At 31.5% G+C, this 23,545-nt stretch overlaps 1 protein-coding gene across 6 annotated transcripts in view; it reads right to left on the bottom strand.

Annotated features, from left to right (window-relative positions):
* Positions 1-1,230: 1,230 nt before the first annotated feature.
* The window catches only part of LOC122716317 (inaD-like protein), a 113,852-nt gene continuing 91,537 nt past the window's right edge, over positions 1,231-23,545 (bottom strand). For all 6 annotated transcript variants that reach the window (XM_043939280.1, XM_043939281.1, XM_043939283.1 and 3 more), the window contains 18 exons: positions 21,787-21,891; positions 20,688-20,813; positions 11,831-11,971; positions 8,000-8,097; positions 7,139-7,343; positions 6,949-7,039; positions 6,612-6,808; positions 5,222-5,316; positions 4,870-4,936; positions 4,298-4,348; positions 4,090-4,191; positions 3,834-3,905; positions 3,229-3,349; positions 2,974-3,128; positions 2,381-2,536; positions 2,099-2,233; positions 1,831-2,004; positions 1,231-1,660 (listed from right to left, as the gene is read on the bottom strand). In XM_043939280.1, the coding sequence (XP_043795215.1) occupies positions 1,834-2,004; positions 2,099-2,233; positions 2,381-2,536; positions 2,974-3,128; positions 3,229-3,349; positions 3,834-3,905; positions 4,090-4,191; positions 4,298-4,348; positions 4,870-4,936; positions 5,222-5,316; positions 6,612-6,808; positions 6,949-7,039; positions 7,139-7,343; positions 8,000-8,097; positions 11,831-11,971; positions 20,688-20,813; positions 21,787-21,891 (2,088 nt within the window). In that variant the 3' untranslated portion in view covers positions 1,231-1,660; positions 1,831-1,833. The remainder of the gene's footprint in view (positions 1,661-1,830; positions 2,005-2,098; positions 2,234-2,380; positions 2,537-2,973; positions 3,129-3,228; positions 3,350-3,833; positions 3,906-4,089; positions 4,192-4,297; positions 4,349-4,869; positions 4,937-5,221; positions 5,317-6,611; positions 6,809-6,948; positions 7,040-7,138; positions 7,344-7,999; positions 8,098-11,830; positions 11,972-20,687; positions 20,814-21,786; positions 21,892-23,545) is intronic.

Raw genomic sequence — 23,545 nt, 5'->3', positions numbered from 1 at the left:
TGTGTATATAACGTACAATCTCTTTGGGATCATAACTATATCCTAAAAACATCTTCTACTCCTCTAATAAAATTTCAACGTTAATACATAAGCCTTAAATTTTAATTATACGCGTTTATTTTAAAAATAATCCTTAACATTTTAATTGAAAAGAAAGCATCGAGTGTGAACGCGGCTTCTTCATAAAACTTTCGAATTTTCTCTGTGTTTTCGCTCGAAAGTTTCTCGACCAACGATTTCTCGAAGAGAATCAAGAAAAAAAAAAATTTGCCTATCAGTTTTTGTCTCTCTACGATTTTCCGCTCTTCCTCGAGCGAATGAAAATTCAGAATGGTTTCGGACAGTCCAGTCGTGCGCTACTCTAAGTGTCTCTATGTCGTCTAAACTTAAAAAGTAAGTGAATACGAAACGTACAAGCGAGATATCTCTGTTCGTATGAAGACACGGTTTTGAATAGTTTTGAAAGAGGGAGAAACTCGCGAACGAATTTCGATGTTGGTTTAATTATATTTATTTCTTTCCTTTTCGGATCTTTCGTCCGGAACTTCTCCAAAGATAGGATAAAAGAAATTAAATTTCGATCGATTTAATCTCGAGTTAGATCGATAGTTAATCTTTCATTTGTCCCGTTCGTCTTCTTGGAAACAAATTCTCTTTCCAAGATAATTAAATATTGAACAAGGAGCGATATTCGAGAAAAGAGATCGGTTAAGCTGATTGAATTTTCTTGGATTTGTTCTAATTTTCAATTTCAGTTCACAATTTCTATCTGTTCCAAAATGAGATAGAAAATGAATTCGATCGATTTCTAATTTAAATTAAGTTTACTTTCGATTTAAATTTACTTTAAAATCACTTCAATTCTTTTTTCTTTAATTTCATTTCCTATTTTTCTCCTTTTTATCTTTCTTCAGAAGAAAACGAAGCTCGAGAAGAAAGATCCACTCGATTTTCATAATTAAATCAAATTATTAATAACAATACACTCTTCACAAGTTTCTATCTCTTTCACGAAACGTATACCGTGATATACGTCCACGTGGCTATTACAATATATATGTATAGTATATAATATATAATATCGCTCTAACTGCATAAATACTCTGTGTCGTTAATTCTAATAAGTGTATATAACGGGTGTCGCGAATATCCTTATCGATTACCATAGATGTTCAACGTGACAGACGGAAATCGTCTGATAATAACAATGTCAGATCGTATCGATATTTGGTATTCGAGACAGCGTGTTTTTTTCTTTTCATTTCTTTTTTTTTTTTCCTTTTTTTTCTTTTGCTATAAAATCGCGTAAGACTCGAAATTTCGGTTTTTTTTTTTAATTATTTATATCCCTTTGTCGCTAAACAAGATCCGAAATGATTCGAGTTCCTAAGAATAGTTGTAAAGAGTTTTTTTTTTTTTTACGATTTTTACGATTGCATTTTTAGATTCGCGTCCTTTGGTTCTCTCTCTTTCGCTCATTCGCTCTCACTCTCTCTCTCTTTCAATCTCTCTCTCGCTCTCTCTTCTAGGATTACTTACATGTATAATAAACAATATTTATAATTACTTTGATATAGTCAGTTATATCACACTAGAGTCCGTGGTGTCTGATGGGGATCGCCGCCCGAATTCTTGTCTTTCGAGTTCCGCCTGCGGAACCCTGGACAGATTTATTAAATTTCTTTTTTTAGAATAATTTAAATAATTTTTATTCAACAAGAATGTATATACGAACTCGAAAATTTAAAAGAAGAATAAAGAATGAAATTGATCAGGATTGTAATGTAACAATAATATCATCAGACGATGGAAGAAATAGAATAGGAATACCTGTCATTTCTTAGCGGATTTAAACCTGGCCAGCTTCAATTGCACCGGGTTAGAAACTTTCACGTGGACCGCTATGTCCTCTACCGGAGCTTCGCGAACATCCTGGCCACCGACTGCCACCACTCGATCGCCTTTGCAGATTTTTCCACTTTCCAAGGCGCTACCGCCAGGCAACTGGGCGAACGATACGAATTATGAAAAGGAAATTCTCCTCGAGCTGGCTGGTTGAAGAAAATTCAAGGAGAGAGAGAAGTTGGATGAGACGTACCAGGTCCGATACATATGCCCCTTTCCCACTTTTGTATCCCGTCAAGCAAAGACCAGCCCCTTTTCCCGACTTCTTCTGCAATTCGACCTCGATTTCTTCCTCTCCTTTCTCTTGTCGGTGCACCACCATCGTGATCTGCGAACGAGTGATTCGAAATGTATGGAGGAAAGAAAAATTATTACGAAAATCTTGAAAATTTTATTAGAATAATTAAAAAAAAAAACGAAAGGAAGGAAGGAAGGAAAGTAAAATTGTAAAAATTACACGCCAAATAACACGTACAGTTCCTGAAATTTTCAACACGGCGGCATGTGCCTCGTCATGTTCTATTTCTTTGAAACTTTGACTGCATATTTCCAGTATCTGGTCCCCAGCTTGCAATCGTCCGTCCTTATGGGCCGCACCATCCGGGAACACTTCGACGATGAACACCCCTTTCTGAAATATAATATTTTTGTTAGAAAATTCATTTTTATTAAAAATTTATATCCTCAGCCGAGAGAGTTAAGAATCAACATTAGGAATGTATTTATTTATCTTTAACTTGACAGATTCATTTCCTAATTATTCTTAAATTAATCTTTTATTGGAAAGAATGATGAACGAATCTCGAGCAATTATGACATTATTTTAACAATGCATCTCGTATTTATTCTCTTTTTACCACAATTCTGTTGAATTAAATTCACCACAATAACGTGTTAATCCTAATTTCCTAATTATTCTTAAACTAATCTTTTATTGGAAAGATTTTTATCTCCAATGAAGAATAATTTTTCTTATTGTTAGCAAAAGATTGTTGTACATACATGTTCATTATTGCTTTGTCGATTTCGTGTTCGTTCTCTTTTTTACCATAATTTTATTAAACTTACCAATGGTGTATCAGATCCACCAGCTATAATGAACCCGATGCCTTTGTCCTTGTCCTTCTGGAACTCTATCGTTGTATCCCTTCCAGACACTATCTTACAATCTTTCGGATCCTGTGGTGGTTCCGGTTCCGGTGGCTTCTCTGGCTCTTTTTTCTCTTCGCGTACATATTACAATTTTTATATTAAAACAAATATATTAAAATCGAGTTGCATATGAAATACAATCGATATTGTATCAATATTCGAAATAATTACGTTCAGATTCTGGTATAATGCCTTTCGCCCTGTCCTCCTCCTCTTTAGCGACTTTGCTTTGGTTAGGGTTGCACACTGTGAGTGTCACCACACCCTCTGCCTTCTTCAAAAGACTTGTGGCCTGCGAAAGAAGCAACGAACGATTCGAAATATTAAGTAATATTTCTTTTTTTTTTTTTTCTTTAAAAAATTATTCGATTTTTTTATGTACTTTGAATTTCTACAATTAATATTATTATAGTAATTATATTCAAAGTTCAAACGCTTCGTTAACTTTGTCAAAAACTTTAATTTTCTCGAATTTATTATTATCGTTGTTTCGACGACAAATTTTATTTCATCGAAACTTTAAATGCTTAATTTATCTCCGTACCTTTGTTAAATTATAAATTGCAATTTCCTCGAAACGAAGTTGAAACTCTTATTTATTACTCGATTTCGCAAAATTTGTTAAAATTTATCTCATTGCTTAAAAGTTTCATATTTTAAAAAATATTTTCCAAAGATCGATCATTAATCAAATCTTTTTTAACAATCTTCATTTTCTTTATTAATAAAAAAAGGGAGGGGAGGGAAAATGATTCGTAATTTCCAACGATCTTTACCTCGTCGTAAGTCGAGCCCAATAGACAATCCATATTGACAGCAAGGATCATATCACCCACTTGCAAACCGGCCTGCAAAATAAGAAATGAATATTGCATTGCAGTTGGCAAAACAGAATCCCATTCTTCATCGCGGAGGAAGGATGAAATACAATAATTCTAATTGCAATAATTAATAATTAATATTCTAATCAAGCGTGACGCAATGAATGGAAACAATGATCATTCGAAAAGTGGAGAGCAATTGTTTTATTACCTGCTCCGCGGCACTGCCTTCCTGAATGTCTGAAATGAATATACCCTGACCGACTTCCGCGTGTTTTCCCTCGATGATCATTATTCCAAGTCCGTATTGGCCCTTCGTATTGAAAAAATATATATAGATCAAAATTATACTCTTTTTTTTTTGAAAAAATTCTATTTTTTTTCTTCCTTCGAATATTCTCGTTCAATTAAATTTTTACCTTTTTTACTGGTATATTGCGAACTCCTTTGTACTGGTTGAACATGTCAGACTGTAAAAAGAAAAATAATAATAGAAATGGCAGATAATATATCTTATTCTGTTTCGTGAAGAAATTTTTGAAATTTTAATATCGATATACGCAGAATAATAATATATTCGTGAGACATTCTTGGTGGGATTGATTTTGGTAGCCAAAATAAACACAAAAGTAGTTGGTGAGACAGAAATATCGGTTGAGGTTTATTGAATTATGAATTTAAGTTTGAATTAAGTAAAGAGAAGTGAAAATAGAATGGGTGTAGTATGAGGAAGATAGAATAAAATACGTATTTATATATTTCGTAAATTTTACAAAAAAAAAATAATAACAATTATTATTACATAAAGAAGAATATTTTGATTAAATTTTACAAAAAAAAAAGAAAAAAAATTAGAAATTTCCTGTTCAAGATGTAACAATCTAGTAATTTACAATTTTTTTTCTTTTTTTTTTCTTTTTTTAAGAAAAGAAATTTTCTCGATAATTGGAATATTTATTGTTGCATCATATTTGTGAAATATTGAACTTACATCGTCTAATGTCGGGGGAAATTGAACAATGGGTTTGACAGCGATGTCGTTAAGGGCAGCAGATCTCCTGTTGAATCGAATTACACAATTAATTTTATCGATAATTTTATATCATTATATAATACATTTTTAAACTTGTTATTGTTACTAAATTTTATTACAGCCAAATTTTCTTCTAGGAAAAGGTAAGTGAGAATTAATAATTATTAAACATACGTTGAAATTAAAATGAATGTGTAAGAGAGGATTGAAATTCAATTTAATATTATACTTTCATTTATTTTTTTTTTCTTCTTCTAAAATAAACACGTAAAATACAAAAAAATACACGTACGTATATGTGCATAATTACCGTAAAACGATGATTTTGAAACACGTGCCAGCCATTCCTTTAATTAAGGCAGATGCGTTCAAGTGGCATCGCCCTTGCAGAACACAGCCATTTACCTGGAAATTCAATTTAATTATAATTCAAAGAAAAACGTGAAAAAAAAAAGAAAAAGAAAGAAAAAAATTCCTTGTTTTGAAAAATTGTTGATAAATTAAGAAAATTCTAAAATCATTTTTTGTTTTGTATGCGCATTAAAATTTAAAATCAATTATTATATAGATTTTTATTAATATTTATTTTGTTATTTATTAATCAAAATATACATTTTTCTTTTTAATTTTTCGAAGACACAAGAAAAATAAATCGTTTATTCTAATTTATTTATTACTAATTGAAGTATTCGAAAAAGAATATTTATGGATCGTGCGAGTGGCATGGATCAAGATAATATTCTCTCAAGACAGAATAGCGAGCAAGGTGATTCACCCTCGCAAAACTAGGTTTCCAGGTTTCTCGTTTTTGAGATAATCGGGTTTGAATGTTTGCCAGGTACACGTGTGTCGACTAAAAATTCGCTTTAAACTTGTCTTTTCACGATTTATCAATTTCAAATGCGACACCGTTTGTATATGTTTGACGATGACAGGCAGAAATTCCTCAAAGGAACACTTGTTGGGCCATTAACAGCCGATGCCAGCTGATCTTGATCCAATTATGAGTTTTCATTGACTGGTTTAGTGGTAAAGATATTTTTTGAAAATGTTGAGAAATATCGATATATTCGAAAAATTGATACTTGGCAGAAATTGTTGATTCTCATTGATTAAATTGAAATTATATATTAAATGGAATTAATTTATTAGATTTTTAACACACAATTAAAAATATTAAAAATTAACTAAATTAGAGATCATTCGATATTAGATTATAAAAATATTTTATAAAAATTTTAAAATAGTCAAATTTCTTTTCGTTCCTTTATTAACATTCATATTCTATGCACCGAGAAAAATATAATAAAAATAATCTCGAAGAATATATTTTCATTTTTCGTTTCTTTCTTTTCTTTTCTTTTTTTTTTTTTTTCATTTCCAATGAAAAGCAGATATTGATTTAACGAGATTCTGAAAAATTTCTTTTTTTTTTCATGTTATTTAAATTAATCGAATCGCTCAGAATTGCTAATTTAAAATTAACAAAACAATTAATACCATATATTGAAGAATAATAATTTTCAATAAAAATATGAATACGTCTCTCAATAGTTAATACTAAAACGACGTTTAAAAGTATGAATTTAACAATGAATTAAATATCACTTCTATTTTAAAAGAAGATTTTGATGTTAAGGGTAAAATATTTAAAGCAGGAAACATTTTTAAGTGTAAAAGAAAAAAATAGAAAAATTTACCTCAAGTATCTCGTCGCCGACTGAAATCTCGCCAGTTTTGTGAGCTGCCCCTTTTGGATTAAGGCCACAAACGAACACTGCCATCCGATTTCGATCCTTGTGCCCAGCCAATGAGATGCCGAGACCACGCCTGTCTTTCTCCACTTGCACCAGTATCACCTTGTGCCCCAACGACTGATATTTCTTCTGTATTTTCACTGTGGATTGAACATTGTGATCAACGCGAAGATCAAAACGAAGGAGAAAAAGAATAAGAAAAGAAAAAGAAAGGAAAATAAAAATGAAAGAAAGAAGAGAGAAAAAAATTTATAAATTCAACAATTTATGAATTACGTACTATTCGTATAACCGAACTCGTCCTCCTTCTCCGGATCCGCTTCAATTTCCGCTTTGCTACGTTTCACATTTCCGGCGCTTTTCCTCGAGATCTGCGATAATTATTAATCCCAAATTGATTTTTATCGTAGTAAAAATTCCTCGGGTGGAAAACAATTTTTCGAATCGATTTCCTTTTCGTTCCACTTTACCTCTACACCAGCTTTCGTGTAAACGTTACCCTCGAGCTCGCGCACATCCTCCTCTTCGGAGCTCTCGTCCGAGGAATACTTCCGTCTTGGGGGATTTTCCGGTTTCGGCGCATTATCCTCTTTCTCCTCGCTCACCTCTCGCAATATTCCTGGATTGGAAGGCGGTGATGGCGCCTTCTTGCGCACAGACTTTTTCATGGAGGATCTATAAGATTTTTTTTTTTTTAACAAATTAAGTTGTTTCGCTCGATTCTTGAGAAGCTTTTTTATTATTTAAAAAAAGAAAAAAAAGAAAAGAATTGCCACGAGCGAAAAACGAAAAACGAGAGATATTCGTGGACGAGAGCACGGACGAGATACTACGCGGCACGATGCCGATCGTATAATGCCGTACGAAACGAAATTTGAGTTTACATTTCTGTGTTTACAGGTGAATGTTACCTGTAATTCATCGAACTACACGACGTTTGTATTATTAATAAACAAACTCGTAATCTGCTTCGTTCGTGCGTAACATTTATAATACGGTGTAAAATTAAATATTGTAAATCAAACGATGATGGCGTGTTAATTTTATTTCGAAATCGATCGAGAAAGAAAAAGAAAAGTAGGAACAAAAAAAATTGAAAGTATTTTTAATACAACGAATTTGAACGAGTGTTGCAATATTTGTGTTTTGTATTAAAAAAAAAAAAAAAAAAAAGAAAAAGAAAGATGGAAAAATTGAAAGAAAATATTTTATAAATGTCGAAGTGATGAGCAAATGGAAGGAAAGTTTGCCGAGAATCTTTGAGAAATTTTAGATAAATAGGAGGTGAGACGAAGAAACAAGTTGACGAAGCTTTTAAATTGTTGAAGTACCTTCGCGTGCTGGATCCCGCGCCATCTGAAGCTTTTGTACTCTGCCTTTTGAAATCTGATCTTGAGCTACTTTGCCTTTCCCTGTCTTCGATTCCTTCCTGCAAAATAAATAGAAACGCAAATTGCCAGAAGAAAAATATATTCTCTCCTCCTTTATTTCGTCATTACCAAAGACAATTTAAAAAAAAAATCAATAAAATTGGACAGTGAAAAAGTAGAATTTTTGTTTTCGAATTTGAAAAAATTCTGTCATTTTCGAATGAGACAAATTTAAATTTCATTTTTTAAATTTCATTCGAATAATAGAAAAATCGGCGAAGATTGGAAAAAAATGTATTTTTTTTTCCTCTTTTTTTTTTATCAGAACGAAACTTCCGTCGAAACAATTTGGAAATTCTCATGAACATGTTGGAAAATTCACGATCTCGATCATCATTGCTCTTCAAACAAACCGCAATCCGAAATTATAAACTTTCGGGGAACTATATGCGTTCCGATCGTTTCAAATTTGCCACGAATCTAAAACGCTATATTGGTAAACCAGAACAAACTTAGAATCTGCTATCAATTTCGCTATCAATTTCGTTGAATTATAAACATCATTCCATCAATGGAATAATTAAACAGAGAATATATTTATACAGTCAGTTAAAAAGTGTTTTTCTTAATGCTTTTCTTTAATAAAATTTTTCTTAATAAACATTAATAAAGTTTTTCTTTAATAAAAATTTTCTTCACCTTGATAAGAAATTCATCCAATTTGAAAATTTTAAATCACGTCTCATTCCTCGTATCTCGAATGGAATTGAAGTAATTTCTTTATAACAGTACGAATAACATAACGAATGATAATTATAAAAATTTGAAAATTTATAATATCTATATATACGTGAATAAAAAATTTCAGTAAAAATATAAATTTCACGATAATTCTAAGAAATTGAATACGAAAACTTTTATAGCTGACTGTAATTTCAAAGTTCCATTGAAAATACGATTATTGTGAAATTATGAAGAAACGTTTAACACGAGTTGTTAGTCGAATGGAAACTTTTGCGATTGATTGTATTCCATAATTCCAAAAATTTACTTCCACTTTTTCAAATATTTCGAATAAAAGAAAATTGTTTACATACAATTCACTAGATTCTATGCACACACACTTTCACTGAGAACATAATTTTCGATGATTCCAATAAAACGAATCGTTAGTCGAACACTTTTGTGACAGACTGTATATTAATTTCAATATTTAATTCCACTTTTTCGAATATTTTGAATAAAACAAAATTGTTCACACACAATTCAATATATTCTATGCACACACTGAGAACACAATTTTCGATGATTCCAATAAGACGAATCGTTAGTCGAACACTTTTGCTATAGACTGTATATTAATTCCAAGAAACGATCAAACAACGTCGCGGTAGATGGAGAGAGAGAGATTGTCTAAAATTGGTATCCCGAGTACACGCGCGTTCGATCGTAATATTTCGAATAGGACGCATCGCGAAATAGATTGACGACGGATTTTCTCTCGTTTTCACACGCCCCCTCATCGCCTCAAGTTATCATACAATCGATCCCGTTGACCGATTTAATTTGCATCGAGCGCAATCCAATCTTTTCCTTCCTACATTACTCTTCCTACATTCGATAAGACCATCGATATTTTCTTTCTTTTTTTCTTTTTCAATTCTTTTCGTTGATGGTCGTTAATAGTCACAATGATGGCCATTTTTTATGTTATATTAATATCTGTGGAATATCTATAAATGAAAATTGTCACTATGGTCATCATTTGGAAATTTGTGAATAATTAATACATATTCTACAAGCTTTAGATTTTTAAAGTTATATTTGAATAGATTGTGAATTAGGTATTAATAATCTACAGTTTTTCTTCTACGTGTAAATATATAAATAAATATATGAATTATTATAGCTTCCTTCAAGAATAGATATCATAGTAGTATAATATTCCCGTAAATTTGTTTTGTGTATGGATGAATATTGTCTACTATAATTCATATTAATTTTTATTATAATTTTCTATTATATTTGAATAATGAAAGAATGTTTATGTATGAAAAATAAATACTCGTATTCCCTGCTATAATCTTCCATTATATTTTTGTTATTTGCATAATGGTTTCCGTAGATTTGTTTTTATGCACGGATAACTATTATTAAGATAACTTTCTCCAGATTTGTTTTTACGCATAAATTTTTTTCCACATTTGAATTGACATTGTAACAACTTGGAATAATATTTTTTAACTCATGAATAACGATCTCTATTGTGAACTCTCGTAGACTAATTTCTATGTACGAGTAGTCACTATAATAATAACTCCTGGCTCCGTTTAATTAGTTCCTGCAAACTTCTCTATGTGCATGAATGTCCATTATAATAATCTCGTGTAAATCTGTCTTTGTTCGAGTAACTATTGCATTAATCCACTGTGTATCCTAGGGTACGAACGGAAATTGCTTTCCATTAGTTAGTCTTCCAGTCTATATTATCTTCCTATAATGTACCCTGTTGTAGATTTGTCCAAAAAATGATGACTGTAGTGACAATTTTACTTTTCATTCAAATACAAATTAAATTTATAATAAACAGTGGATAATAACGCGACTAATAAATGGACTGATTAATTATCTTTCATGAAAAGATTATCTTAATTGCAAATAATTCAAAAAGTTCATTTGTCTGTTTAATATTTCACTTTAATTTTAATTTGAAAATTAAATTATTGAAAATAATTTTAATTTGAAAATTAAGAGTAATAAATTTAAAACTTTGTTTAACAATAATATATTCTATAATATATAATGGTAGTTAACTGTGAACAATAATGGAAGGTTTAATACGTGATAACTGTTACGATCGGAAGAGCCATTAACTAATTGCTAAGGTCGATCTAATTAGATCGAATTGGATTTAAGAATGAACATTTTGAACGTTCTTTCAAGTGGATTAATCGTTTTCTTTTCTTTTCTCTTCTAACTTAAAAATAAAAAAAGAGAATTTTCTTTTATTTTTTCAAATAAGAGAAGAGAAATCACGAATTTTTTCCATCACTTAAAATGCAAAGTATCAGATGGAAAAAGAAAGAAAAAAGAAAAAAAAATTGCAAAATTACCATGAAACAAATCATTACTCTTTTCAATGATCACCAACATCACATTATACAAACGTTTCTTATTTCATTTTTCTTTTTATAATTCCACTTTAAAATAAACACTTCTTATTTCTTCACTTCAATTTCCACGTCACTTTCCTCTTATGAAATATTACTTGAGAATCCTTAATTTTTCCTCGAACACCAATCCCTCTTATTTTTTTTTTTTTTTCAAATAATAACTTACTTGAAGAATAAATCGCTTGAAAACTTTCTTCACTCTTCTCGCGACATGAAATTTCCAATTTCTTAATTTTCAAACCTTCAAAATATCACTTGGAAACTTTTATCGCTTCTTCTTCTTCTTCTTTTTCTTCGCACCAAAAATTTCACCAAAGATCTTAACAAAAAAAGTTCTCCAATTCTTCAATCCTCCGAGTGTCGAGCTACGAAATATTCGATGAAAACTTTCAAACTTCGCGATTACTTAAACTTAACGAAATAAATAAATAAATAACTAAATAAATAAATTCCTTTCCTCTTCGATATTTCTTTACGTTAACGACGTCAACCAAAAGCGAAATATCGAAAGGCGAGCTCTCAGAAATAGCGGTACAATAAGTGTGTGTGTGCGCGCGCGCGAGTTGTTCGATGGTTGACGCGCGAGAACGAAATGAAGGATGGAAAAGAAACGACCCACCTGTATTACTTCCGGCGTGATGGACCTAAAAGGCGAGACTGGTTCTCCCTTCTGTAAAGAAGAATAGGGCGCTGTGGGTGTTTCGGCCAATTTCGGACTTCTGGCGTTCTGACTTCTTTCCTGCCCCTCCTCTCCGTTGTTCTACAAATTTCACGGAAAACAAGGACAGACGTGAGTGGACGAGAGACACGTTGAGAAACATTATCTGTAATCCGTGATTTTGTTTGAGTGACAATCGTGGTGAACGGGTGGGACTCGCTGATTGCTGACACGAGCGAGGATGAAGTAAGAAGCGACTTCCGGATGTGATAATCAGGATATTGATTAGTAGCTTGCATCTCGAGTTTCAAACTGAACTGTGTTATAATGGATCGTGGAAAAGAAAATAGACAAGATATTACAATGAGGAGAGGATAAGAAATTGGGAGAAATATTATGGAAGAGAAGGAAGAAATAGCAAAAATGAGGAATAAGAAACGAGAAGTGAATAATAAGAAAGTAGAAAGAGAAAAAGGAGAATGGAAAGAAGAGAGAAAATGAGGGTGAGAAAGGAAAAGAAGATAAAAGAAGGAGAGGAAAGAAGAAAACAAGAAATGGAACGAAGCGAAAAGAAAGCGAATAGATAAATAGGCGAAAAATTAGAAAGAAATAAAAAAAAAGGAGGAAAAGAGAAAGGAAGGATGAGAAAAGAAAGATAAGAAGAGAAAATAAAATGAAAGAAAGAGATATATAAAAATGAAAAAGGAAAACGAAAAGAGGAAAATGGAACGAAGCAAAATTAGAAAAGAATAGGAAGAAAAGAAGAAAGAGAGAAAATAAGAATGATGAAAAGAAAACAAGAAATGGAAGGAAATAAGAAGAATAAAAATCGAAGAGCAACGCGATAAATAGACAAAAAATTAGAAGAAAAAAGAAAAAAATGGGAAGAAAAGAAAAAAGGAAGGGAATGGAATCGATTGGGCGCAAGTTCTGTTTCAATGGCGCAGCGCAATGTTTCCACGCTGAAATATTCGGCGCGACATCGTCTTGAATTGTTGCCAGATTCGAGGTGATTTAGAGCGCGTGTGTTCGATCACGATCGCCGATAACAGCGAGGCCCACTGCGTTACACCGCTACCCCAGAATTTGATTAATGCGTGTTATTAGATTTCGGCCACGCACGAGACACATTCCACTGACTGGGCTCAAGGATCCACGAAATAACAATTATCTTGCTTCATGTGGTTTTCTATATTTGTTTGTGGCCAGTATGTCGATTTCAATCATTGATCTATTTTTTTTTTTTTTTCGTGAATTTAGAATTACACGAGGGTGTGTGATTCGTGAAGTTTATTAAAGGTATATGAATTTCTGTTTTTGACTTATCCTTTGTGTAATGCAAATTTTTGTGAAAATTGTATTTTGTATTCAACGAGCAACGTAAATAATATTTCAAAGCATCTTGTCTTCTTGACTTGTGAGTTGTGAATTAATTTCTTTCTTTGGGGGTTAATATAATCTGTTATGAATTTATGTATGAGTTATCTCAAGTATTCTACTGAGTATATTCATAATCACAATTTTAATTATTCCATTTAATATCTCTATTTTTTAGGGACTGTGAATTAATTCATTTCTTCATTTCTTCAAATTAGATTATATATTAGATTAAAGATCTACCCTTAATTTCGAATTAATTGTTACGACGAATTATGCAATGTTATTAACAAATTTTAAATTCCTCAAGTCCCTTATGAATGAGATTCCTTCAAATTTGTTCTAGGATCCAACATCTTATCAAGTCTTCAAAATTTAGGAAATAAAAGTTACTTGGTTATAACTTTTGTACATCAGATTTGCAGTTGATCAAGAATTCACTACAAACTTTTAGGGATTCGTTGTAAATTTATGGACTCGGGATAGCCCAATATCCTTAGGATGGTCGACTGGTTGGGTCAGTTTTAGCCCAACTAATCAATGTCTATCCTTCGGTTTGCCAGTGATGGAACGTCTACATCCACAGATGGATCAGATCCGTATATTTACATATGGGTAATAGATATATTTATCTATGGATGAATTTATCTAAGAATCTATAGCTACGATTAAGAATAAATATTACATGTATATATATATATATACATAGAATCATGTGCAGATTCACACTTTGATTTATATGTATATTTATGTATGTAACATTATATTTAAATCCAATATGTGTATGAATCCAATTCTGGATTTATAAATGTAGATTCACATTTGATCTGATGTATTTATTCGTAGAATTGGTTTTGAATTTGTTTGAAGAAAGGTTTTATTTCGAATAAATTCTACTTAATAATCTGAATAATTTAAAATTCGATATATATTGAATATATAATATACGGTTGAATGAATTTTCAGAAATTTTGATGATACAAAAAAATAATTTATTTTCCAATTCAATTTCTAAGTAATCAAAGAATTAATATTTTAGCTTTCTTTTTTACTTAAAAATCAAGCTTATATAATTTATAAGCAAAATAATATCCGTCAACAATGTGTGTTAAATGTCCGATTTATAAATGTATTAATTTCATTGTGCGTTATATTATTACCAGAGCACATGATATAATGTATTGTCACAGTATTGATACGACGTCCCTAATGAATCAACGATAATATCGATGCAATGGCAATAATGTCAATAATGTCAATACGTTGAAGGAAATCAATGTTCCATGTTGCTCGATAGTAATGATAACGTCGATGATTCGATGAATTGAGATTTAGAATTAGAAGAATCAGAATTAAAGGAATGTGATTGCGAGATATCGTCTAGCGATCTTGTGTTCTATTCTTAAAATTATTGATCGATAACATCGGCAAACCCGGAAGATTTTGTTTGACAGAGGTTAGATCAGAATATATAAACGATCGTCGAATTAAATAAAATGAACGACTTTCATCAATTATCAAATATTACCGCAATTTATTAAAGGGATTAGAGTGGAAAATTAGAGATTTTGGTTTCCACGAAATTTAATTGTAAATTCATTGTAAATTTCAATAATTAAACGAATTATTTCTGAACTAATGGAATTCGATCAGCAAAAATCATTTCTCAGATTTCAAATCCAACAATTTACTTATCAGAAAAGATCTTAATACTCACTCACTATATATATATTATATTTATATTACACTTATTGTTTCTATATTTAAAATTCTATTATTTTAAATCCACCATAAAAATGTTAATATACACTTTTTCTTTCCAAAATTCATCTAAATATTTCTTCACATTTCTACAAAAACTTTCATACTCGTAAAAAAAATGAGTATCTCCCAAAACTGAAATAAAACCTGACACAATTCCTTCCCTCTCCCCCCAAAAAAGATTCAAAAGAATAAAATTCAAAGTAAAAAAAAAAAAAATAAATAATTCTACACGTCCCGCTCCTGAAAGATATTTAATTACACATAGCCCTCAAAAAAAAAAAAAAGAAAAAAAAGAAAAAGAAGTTCGACGAAATAAATAAATAAAAAAAAAGAGAAAGACAAAGAAAAAAGAAAGGATTGAAAAAGAAACGAAAGGGGTCGTGTATCAGGGATCTCGGAGCGAAAACTCGAAACCCGAACTCGTATCCATCGAATCTATCCTCGAAAAAGGGGGTCAGTAGTAACAACAACCACCGGGGAGTCACGTGTGCGTGTATTCGTTGAACGTACACCGAACGAGACGCGTTTGCGTCCGAAGAGGCGGTGCATCGCGACGACGCTCTGTTCGTTCCGAGAAGGCAACGTCTACCAGCCGGTTTCGTGCATGGAACTGCCTCGCGTCGATATATCGTGGCACGGAGCGAGAGGGGACGGTTGGACCAGAGGGGGTTGCTGCCGCGGATGGAAGGGGTGGCTATGGTCCATGGTGTGCACAGATGATGGACGGTTCGTTGCGACCATGTAATCCACATCCTTTCCTCGTGCACCTATACCTTCGCTCATTGGCCCAATCACCCAACCCTTCCAACAACCCTCTTTTCTTTTTTTTTCAACCTTTGTTACGAACGTTCTTTTTCCATCCTTTTCTCTCTCTCTCTTTTTTTTTTTTTTTTTTTGGTATTTCCATATTGGTTTGTTCTTGCCTTCTGGATATGAATTCGTGGGAGAATTTTGTCGAATTTCAAGTTTTCATTTCAAGCGCGGTTATTTTATACTCTTCTTTTGAGTGGAGTTTGTGTAGGCGTTCCGCTTCGAGTATTGGGTGTGCTTTTGAATTTTGGAAGAAGTGTAGGTTTGTTTTTATTGCAATTAAAAAAAAAAAAAAAAAGAAAAAAGAAAAATTGCTCGACAAACAGGCGAATTAAATTATATAAAGGAGACGTCTTCTATTTTCGAACGAATTCTTTTCATTTTTTCTCCCATAGAAAAAAAAGAAAGAAAAAAAAGGAAGAAATCATTTTTCAGATTTTCTCGGAATCTTCGTCCAAACAAAAGCGTTTCCTTCGATTCTCGGGTATACACCAGCCTATCTTCGATATCATCCGCTCTGATTTGCATGATTCTTGTTCTGTTCCCGCCTTTCGCACCGTTTCACCCTTCTCCTGTCATCCCCTCGTCAGTTGGTTTATTGGAAAGTTCGACCTCGATGCACCGTACACGTACAAGGGATGCCCTATAATGGCCTCTGCCTATACTCTCTTCCTCTTTCGATATTTTTCTCTTTTCTCTTTTTTTTTTTTTTTTCGCTTTTTTGTTCTCTGCACCCTCTTTCCGTCTCGCTCAATCCTCCACTGTCTGTCCGTTTCCCTCTCTCTCTCTCTCTCTCTCTCTCTCTCTCTCTCTCTCTCTCTCTGTCTCTCTCTCTGTTTCTCTCTCCCCAGGCTGGATAGTTCTATATATCGTTCAGGAGGTTTAATTTCATACCGGTTCACAAGTGAACCTCTGTGAACCATGTGAATCGAAACACGCGGCTACCATGTTGATGGATTGATAGGTATTGGAGAATTTTGATCGGTGTACAGTGGCTATAAAAAGTATCGTACGTAAAAGGTACGATTAATTGGAGTTTACGATTAATTGGCGCGACTATTTAAAAATTTGATAATCCAATCGTAATGAGTTTTAATGATAAAAGATATTTTATTAGAAAGTAAAGATATGGGTAAATTTTAAATTATTTAATAATTTTAGTGATCTTTGTTTCGTTATGTTTTGTTATATTTTTTGTTTAGATTCAAATATTCATTTTACGATTTAAATATTTTATATTTCGATATTAAACATTATTAAAAGATCCTATGTTCTTCAACTTCTCGTTTAATTTAAATATTCTGTATACATAAAATATTTTGTATCAAATTTTGTAAATTCCATCTTGTGCGATTTGAATATTCTACAATTTAAATTTTTTATAATTTAAATACTATGTAATTTTAATTTTTCATAATTTAAATATCCCAGAATCGGTATACTTCACCGGATATAAATATTCCATAATTTAAAGTAAATTTAATATTTACTTCATAACTTTTCACATTTGAATTAATTATCATCATTATTTTTTTTTAATCTAGAAAGATTAATCAAAAATTAAATTTCAAATCAAAATCTCTAAAATTATTTTTAGATCTTCAAAAAATAATTTTTCGATAATTCTAATATTCAAGTAAGAGTAAGATTCTTTTATCATTGGAAGATAATAGATCTTTAGATACAAAAGAATCAAGGATGTTTCAAATTTATCTGGCATTTCGAAATGCGTGTTTAGAATGCTATTCGAGGAAAATATGACTGTTCTTCTGTTTTCTACATAACATGATTCTAAAGTAAAAATAGCAAATTGTATATGTTTCTCACAATTACAATTTTCTTCGTTATGTGGAATATTTTCTTTTTTAATTCAATTCATTCCAAGTTCTAATTTTTAACTCTTCTATTTTCTAATTTAGATATTAATGAAATAATTGTGAAAATTCAAAAATTAGGTTTATATTTACACATGTTGTTATTAATGAGATTATAAAAATTATATGCAACAAAAATCTATAAAGGAAAAATTAAATCTGAATCTAGATAAAAAGAAAAATCGATAATATTAAACTATTAAATTAAAATCGAAAATCTACGTTTTATGTTTTACATTATAGTCAAATTAAAGAATCAATAGCTTCTTTTCTTTTTTCTGTATCATTTAAAATTTTAAATTCAAGATTTGATGAAAAATTGTGTCTGATTGTCTAACGCGGATATTGTGGAAATGAAATGGCAATACAATGATTTTTAAGATTCGTAAAGTTAAAAAAAAAATTAATTTTTTCTATCCTCCATTAACTATATTATCATTGTTTTAATTATCCAAGTCATCGATGAATTATTTCTCCCCTATAAAATTCAGATAAATGCAATAGATTCAAAATGATTGGATAATTAGAAATTATTTAAAAAAAATTATTATTAAAAAAACAGGTATAGCATAACAACCTTTATATTAAATTTCATCCATCCTATATTTTTTATTTTTACATTTTATCGATTTTTATTTTATACGCAATAAGGAAAGTAATCGATGCAATTTGTAAATTGAGAAATGCAATTGGCACATTTAGTGGAAAATGAAAGAATTGCAAGAGTGATATTATCAAAATTGTTAAATTTTTTTTTTCAAAAGCCAAAGAAATAAAATTATCCGTTATAGTTTTGAATAATAATACTTTTTTTTTTCTTACACGAAGTAAAATATTTTTATAACGAATTAAACGTTTTCACGTCAAAAGAACAAAGAATATAATCGTTATTTTTTTTCCATGTATTAGTATACGTACATGTTTGTCCCAATATTCGTAACAAGAGGAATTAAAAGAGAATCGTTCATTTTACGTATTTTATCGAAGCAATCCGGCAGATTACATGCGAAAACATAGCACAAAATTTGATCGTCCTTTCTGCAATTCCTCTCGAAATAAAAAAATAAATTTTTGTGATTCCATCGTGTGAAGTGTTCGAATTTGCAACTATTGGTGAACAATGAGCATACAAACGACCTAGTTTTTCAAGCAATGAATTTCTATTCATTGAATTTATAAATGCAAAGATGAAATATACGCGATTAGATTGAAAAAAAAACTCATCGACATTTAAATTTTGGATATTTCGACTGAATTATTAAAATTTCAATCCTTGCACGCAGGAAAAAAAATACTCGAATTCGAACGTTCCAAGTTGAGACAAATTAAATTTTAATTCGAAACTCGAATACTTTTTAATTGAAATTTAAAAAAAAAAAGTTACAAGTCTTACATCTCTGAATATTATATTTAAATTAATTTGAATCGCGCATATTTTTTTTGCAAAGAAAACTAAACTTTAAATTTTAATCTACGATTCCGCGATAGCAAGAAAGAAAGAAAGAAAAAAGAAAGAAAAAGAAAAAGACTCTGGAGAAAATCGAGCACGCAGTCGCAATTTCCGTAGGCATTTGCATATACGTGCCGGAATAGGCGAAGAGGCGTCGCTACAAAGTGTACAACACTGTGGATGCAATTTTATTTTTCTTTTACGAGGGCCCGCTGGCAAACGTCATCGAACGTTCTCGACGGTGCTCGAAACACGGAAAGCAAACGAGCTACTTTCGCGTTCGAAAACGCGTAACAAGCGCGGTGGAGTGGAGTTATTAATTAAATAAAAGATGTGTGTAGAATGGAAGCATCGATGGAGCAGAAGAATCGATAAATTAGCGGCGGAAGTACAGAGGAAATTGTAGAATTGATAGGAGACTATTGTATCAGGAAGAGATAAAAATAAAGTGGGTTCTGTCTGCCATTTTTTTTTTTTATCTTTTTTTTATGAGAACCTTTTGTACGAAGTCATTGAATGAAAATAATCCAACGATAGGTTTATTATATCTTTTTAGGTTTCTCTTGAAATTGTAAAAGTTAAATTAAAATCGAGAGTGGAACAAAATATTATAATCAGAATCCGTACAATTGCGTTATTAATAAAATTGTTGTCGATTAAACTGTATTAAAATTAGAAAATATTTAAAAATATAACTTAGCTGTAAGTTCGAAGATAGTAATTTTTAGTAAAGGAATGAAAGATCATTGGAAGCGTGAAGTTCTTCTCCTTTGAAACTCTTTTTGATTTATCCCGATACGACTTTCGATTCCCGAGATATCGTCGTGTAAAGAAAGAGCAATGTAATTTTTAATCATTTATTTATCTTTTTATCCCTGTAGCTTATTCAGTAACTTACTGATCGATCTCAAATTTCAGACAAACGATTGACGCGATTTCCAAGAAAAATTCTAGGTTCATTCATAATCCCTGCACCATGTTATTAAGCGCTTTTGCGTTTTTATATCTCGGTTGATATATTAAAATGAAAGAAGAAAGCATTTTAAGAGCATTTTCTCTATCTTTTGGATGACAAAACTTTTAATTTTTTCTTTCACATTTTTCATTATGAAAAGAAAAAGATTTTATTCGTGACTTTGCACAAACGATCTGTGTTGCGATACAAGAATATAATTTAATATATATTTCGAGTAATAACACATCAAGCTATATTTTAAAAATGTAAATACTATATATATACTATAAATATTCGAAAGGGGGGAAAAAATTGGAGAAAATTCGTCGAAAAATTAATGGACAATTCAGAACAGACAGAACCTTTTGTACCAATAAAAAAAGGACAAATACTACAACAACAACAACAACAACAACACTGCAAAATGCGAAAAAAAAATTTTTAAATAGCAACTACGCATACAACATATATATATAAACGTGTAGGAGAGATTCAAATGACTTTAATCGATGACAATGGATTTGAATGGAAAGGAAGGGGAGGAAGGGTTGTAACATCGATATTTTCCTGGTCGTGGGGAGGTCTCACCAGGTGCACCAGAGACTGGACGAGAAGGCGGACAGGATTTCCGGCGGCTTGGATGACCTCAACCGCCCGCTCATGCGTGCTGTGTCGCAGGTCCACGCCATCGACCTCGATTATTCGATCCCCGATCTGAAAGTAAACGAGAAAAAGGGGGGCAGGGCCGTCTATTAAATCCATCTTTTGTCTTTTTTTTTTTTTTTTGATTCATCGTTAGAACAGCTCGTTTTTGCAATCGATTCTCGTGAAAGGTAATTACAAATCGGTACAATTTTTCATTTTTGACTCTACAATGGATTTCTTGGTGATAAAAGTATTAATAATAATGGTGCGTACAATTTGAATTTCGAATTGTTAATTGTCATTTCTTTTTCTTCTTTTTGTTACATAAAAAAGATATGAATATTAAAAGAATTGTCTTTTTTGCAATCGATTCTCCTGAGGAATAATTATATAATTTTTCATTTTCGACTCTATTGTATATATAATAAATATAATGAATAAATAATATATAATGGATTTCTTCGTGATGAAAATAGTAAATAATAGTGCGCACAATTTGAATTGTTAATCATAATTTTTTTTTCTTCTTTTTGCAAAATTATTATATAAAAAAATATTGAATATTGAATAATATGAAGAGAGAAATAATTGATATTTTGTATAAGATAGCGAAGAATGGAGGATTTTATTGTTCGGCCAGTTTCGCGGTTCCATTATTAGGTTAATCGAGAAAGTTTTGTTGGCGCGTGACAAGAATTGAAAACGAAAATTCATTCGATCCGATATTCTTTCTACTTTCCGTTTTCGATTATTGCTAGAATTAATTACTGTTTATCAACTGTTACATCTTTATAAATATTTTTTCTGGTCGTCAAAAATATATGATCGAATGAGAAAAAAAAAAATTCGAAATGCTTCGCGATTTCCATCATCTCGATGGATGTAATGATACGTGTCAAGGTCGGTTCATCAGGGTATCCACGAAATTTCAAGTTCAATGTTCTTACGGAATTGATACGAACGGAATACAAAACGATTTCCTCCTTTCCTCGCTCGCGGCGAGCACACGTGTACGGATAGAAATTCATGTCGCATACGTTACCTTCAGCTCGCCGGTCCTTCCGGCTGGACTGTTCGGCAACACATTCTTTATGAATATCCCGGATATGTTCTGTGATTTGCTGGAGCTGCCATTGTGCAGATCGACCTAGAACGAAGAATTTGAAACCAGAAATATTGAATCGATGATTTTAAAATCCTGTAATTATTCTCCCTCTATTCTTTCATTATTTTAAATCTTTTTAATTTAATTTTCTCATTTTAGCAATGTTGTGTTTTGTTGTTTTTTTTTTTTTTTTAATTTGTAAAAGAATGGAAACAAGCTAGAAAGAGTTGGAAGTTACATCATGATAACAGTAGGACAATGTTCGTTACGAAGGAAAGATTATATACTTGACGTAATCTTGATGTAATCTTCCTTGAAAACATGGCCTTGAACACCTCGTGGTGAGCAAGCCTGCACTTTGTCACATGCACACGTGGGGATCTCGAATAAAATCGGCTTCATCCGTGTCTCGATGTAAGAGAAAAATTCTCTCGACCAAGAAATTCGTTCTCTAAAATTATCGAATAGATCGTAATCGTGCTATCGTATGATATCTTCTGTTTCGCGCATCTCCTTCCGTTTCGTGTTTACATAATTTACGAGAAGCGTAAACTTTCATAAGTTACGAGGGAGAGAGAGAAAGAGAGAGAGAGAGAATCGGACATTTATCAAATCCTGTAGCTCATTGTAAATAAATCTAGCGAAGAATTCTCGGTTTATTAGAAATTTCGAGAATTTGGACATTACTCGAACGTTGAACTTTGAAGATCAAATAAATCTTTAAATAAAATTTCGTCAGAAATTCGAAGAATAGTTAATCGGGTTATCGTCACAAATAAAAAATCGGCTCGTAGAAACTTTTTATTGTCTTCGAAGTTAAGATTTTTAAGACTCGTTTGATGGAGACAAATTTAAAAATGATGGTGGAATTAAATAAATTTGTTTTCGAGGGAGGTCCAACAAATTTATCTCTGAGAAAGAGAAACCTCGTTTGCTTTTGTCTACTTCTTTCCTTTCTTTCGTTAAATCTATATAATTTCTTCTACGTTGACTACGAGTCCCAAGAGAACTTTTAAGAAGATTACTAGGCTGTTACCATTTTCCTTGTTATCATTGGAACACGTCCATCGGGACACGTTCAGCAACCTTAATTTCCTTCGAAAAAATCCAATTTACCAGATGTAAAGAATGATAAATATTAGTTTTAAAAAAAATTATCGTCGTCGCCTCCAAGGAAATTCGACGTTACCTTAAAATTGATTTTGACATAAATGACAATATTCGGAAATTAATAATATTGAAATAATTGAAAGTGGGTATTTCAATCGAACGGTATCGATATCTTGAAGCCGTACTCACGATACGCTAATGGACATGTATCAATGTGCACAGCGTAGAAGCTCGTGACGCTCGATTGAAATTATCAATGCCGGCGACATGGTACCATTAGCACGATATCGTTAACCGACCAATTAATAAAGGGGAAAGAATTACGCTCGTTAAGTTCGTAATATTCACGCTATTCACCGTAAGCAAAGAAATATACGATACGCAACAAGATAGGTTAAGAAAAATTACGTAATGCACATATATAAAATTAAAAAAAGAAAAAAAAGAAAATTTTCATAAATATATCGCGTATTCGTTAATATAAATTTTCATCTCTCGCAACCTCGTCGTCAATTAACCTACTTCCAAGCTTCTGTCGACGAGAGGAAAAGGAAAAGACGAAGAAAAATATATAGGGGGGGAAAGA

The sequence above is a fragment of the Apis laboriosa genome, unplaced genomic scaffold (genome assembly GCF_014066325.1).
Source record: "Apis laboriosa isolate Shangri-la unplaced genomic scaffold, ASM1406632v1 scaffold43_cov150, whole genome shotgun sequence".
NCBI lineage: Eukaryota > Metazoa > Arthropoda > Insecta > Hymenoptera > Apidae > Apis > Apis laboriosa.
Note: the sequence above shows the minus strand (reverse complement) of the source record. Positions and strands in the feature narration are given on the sequence as shown.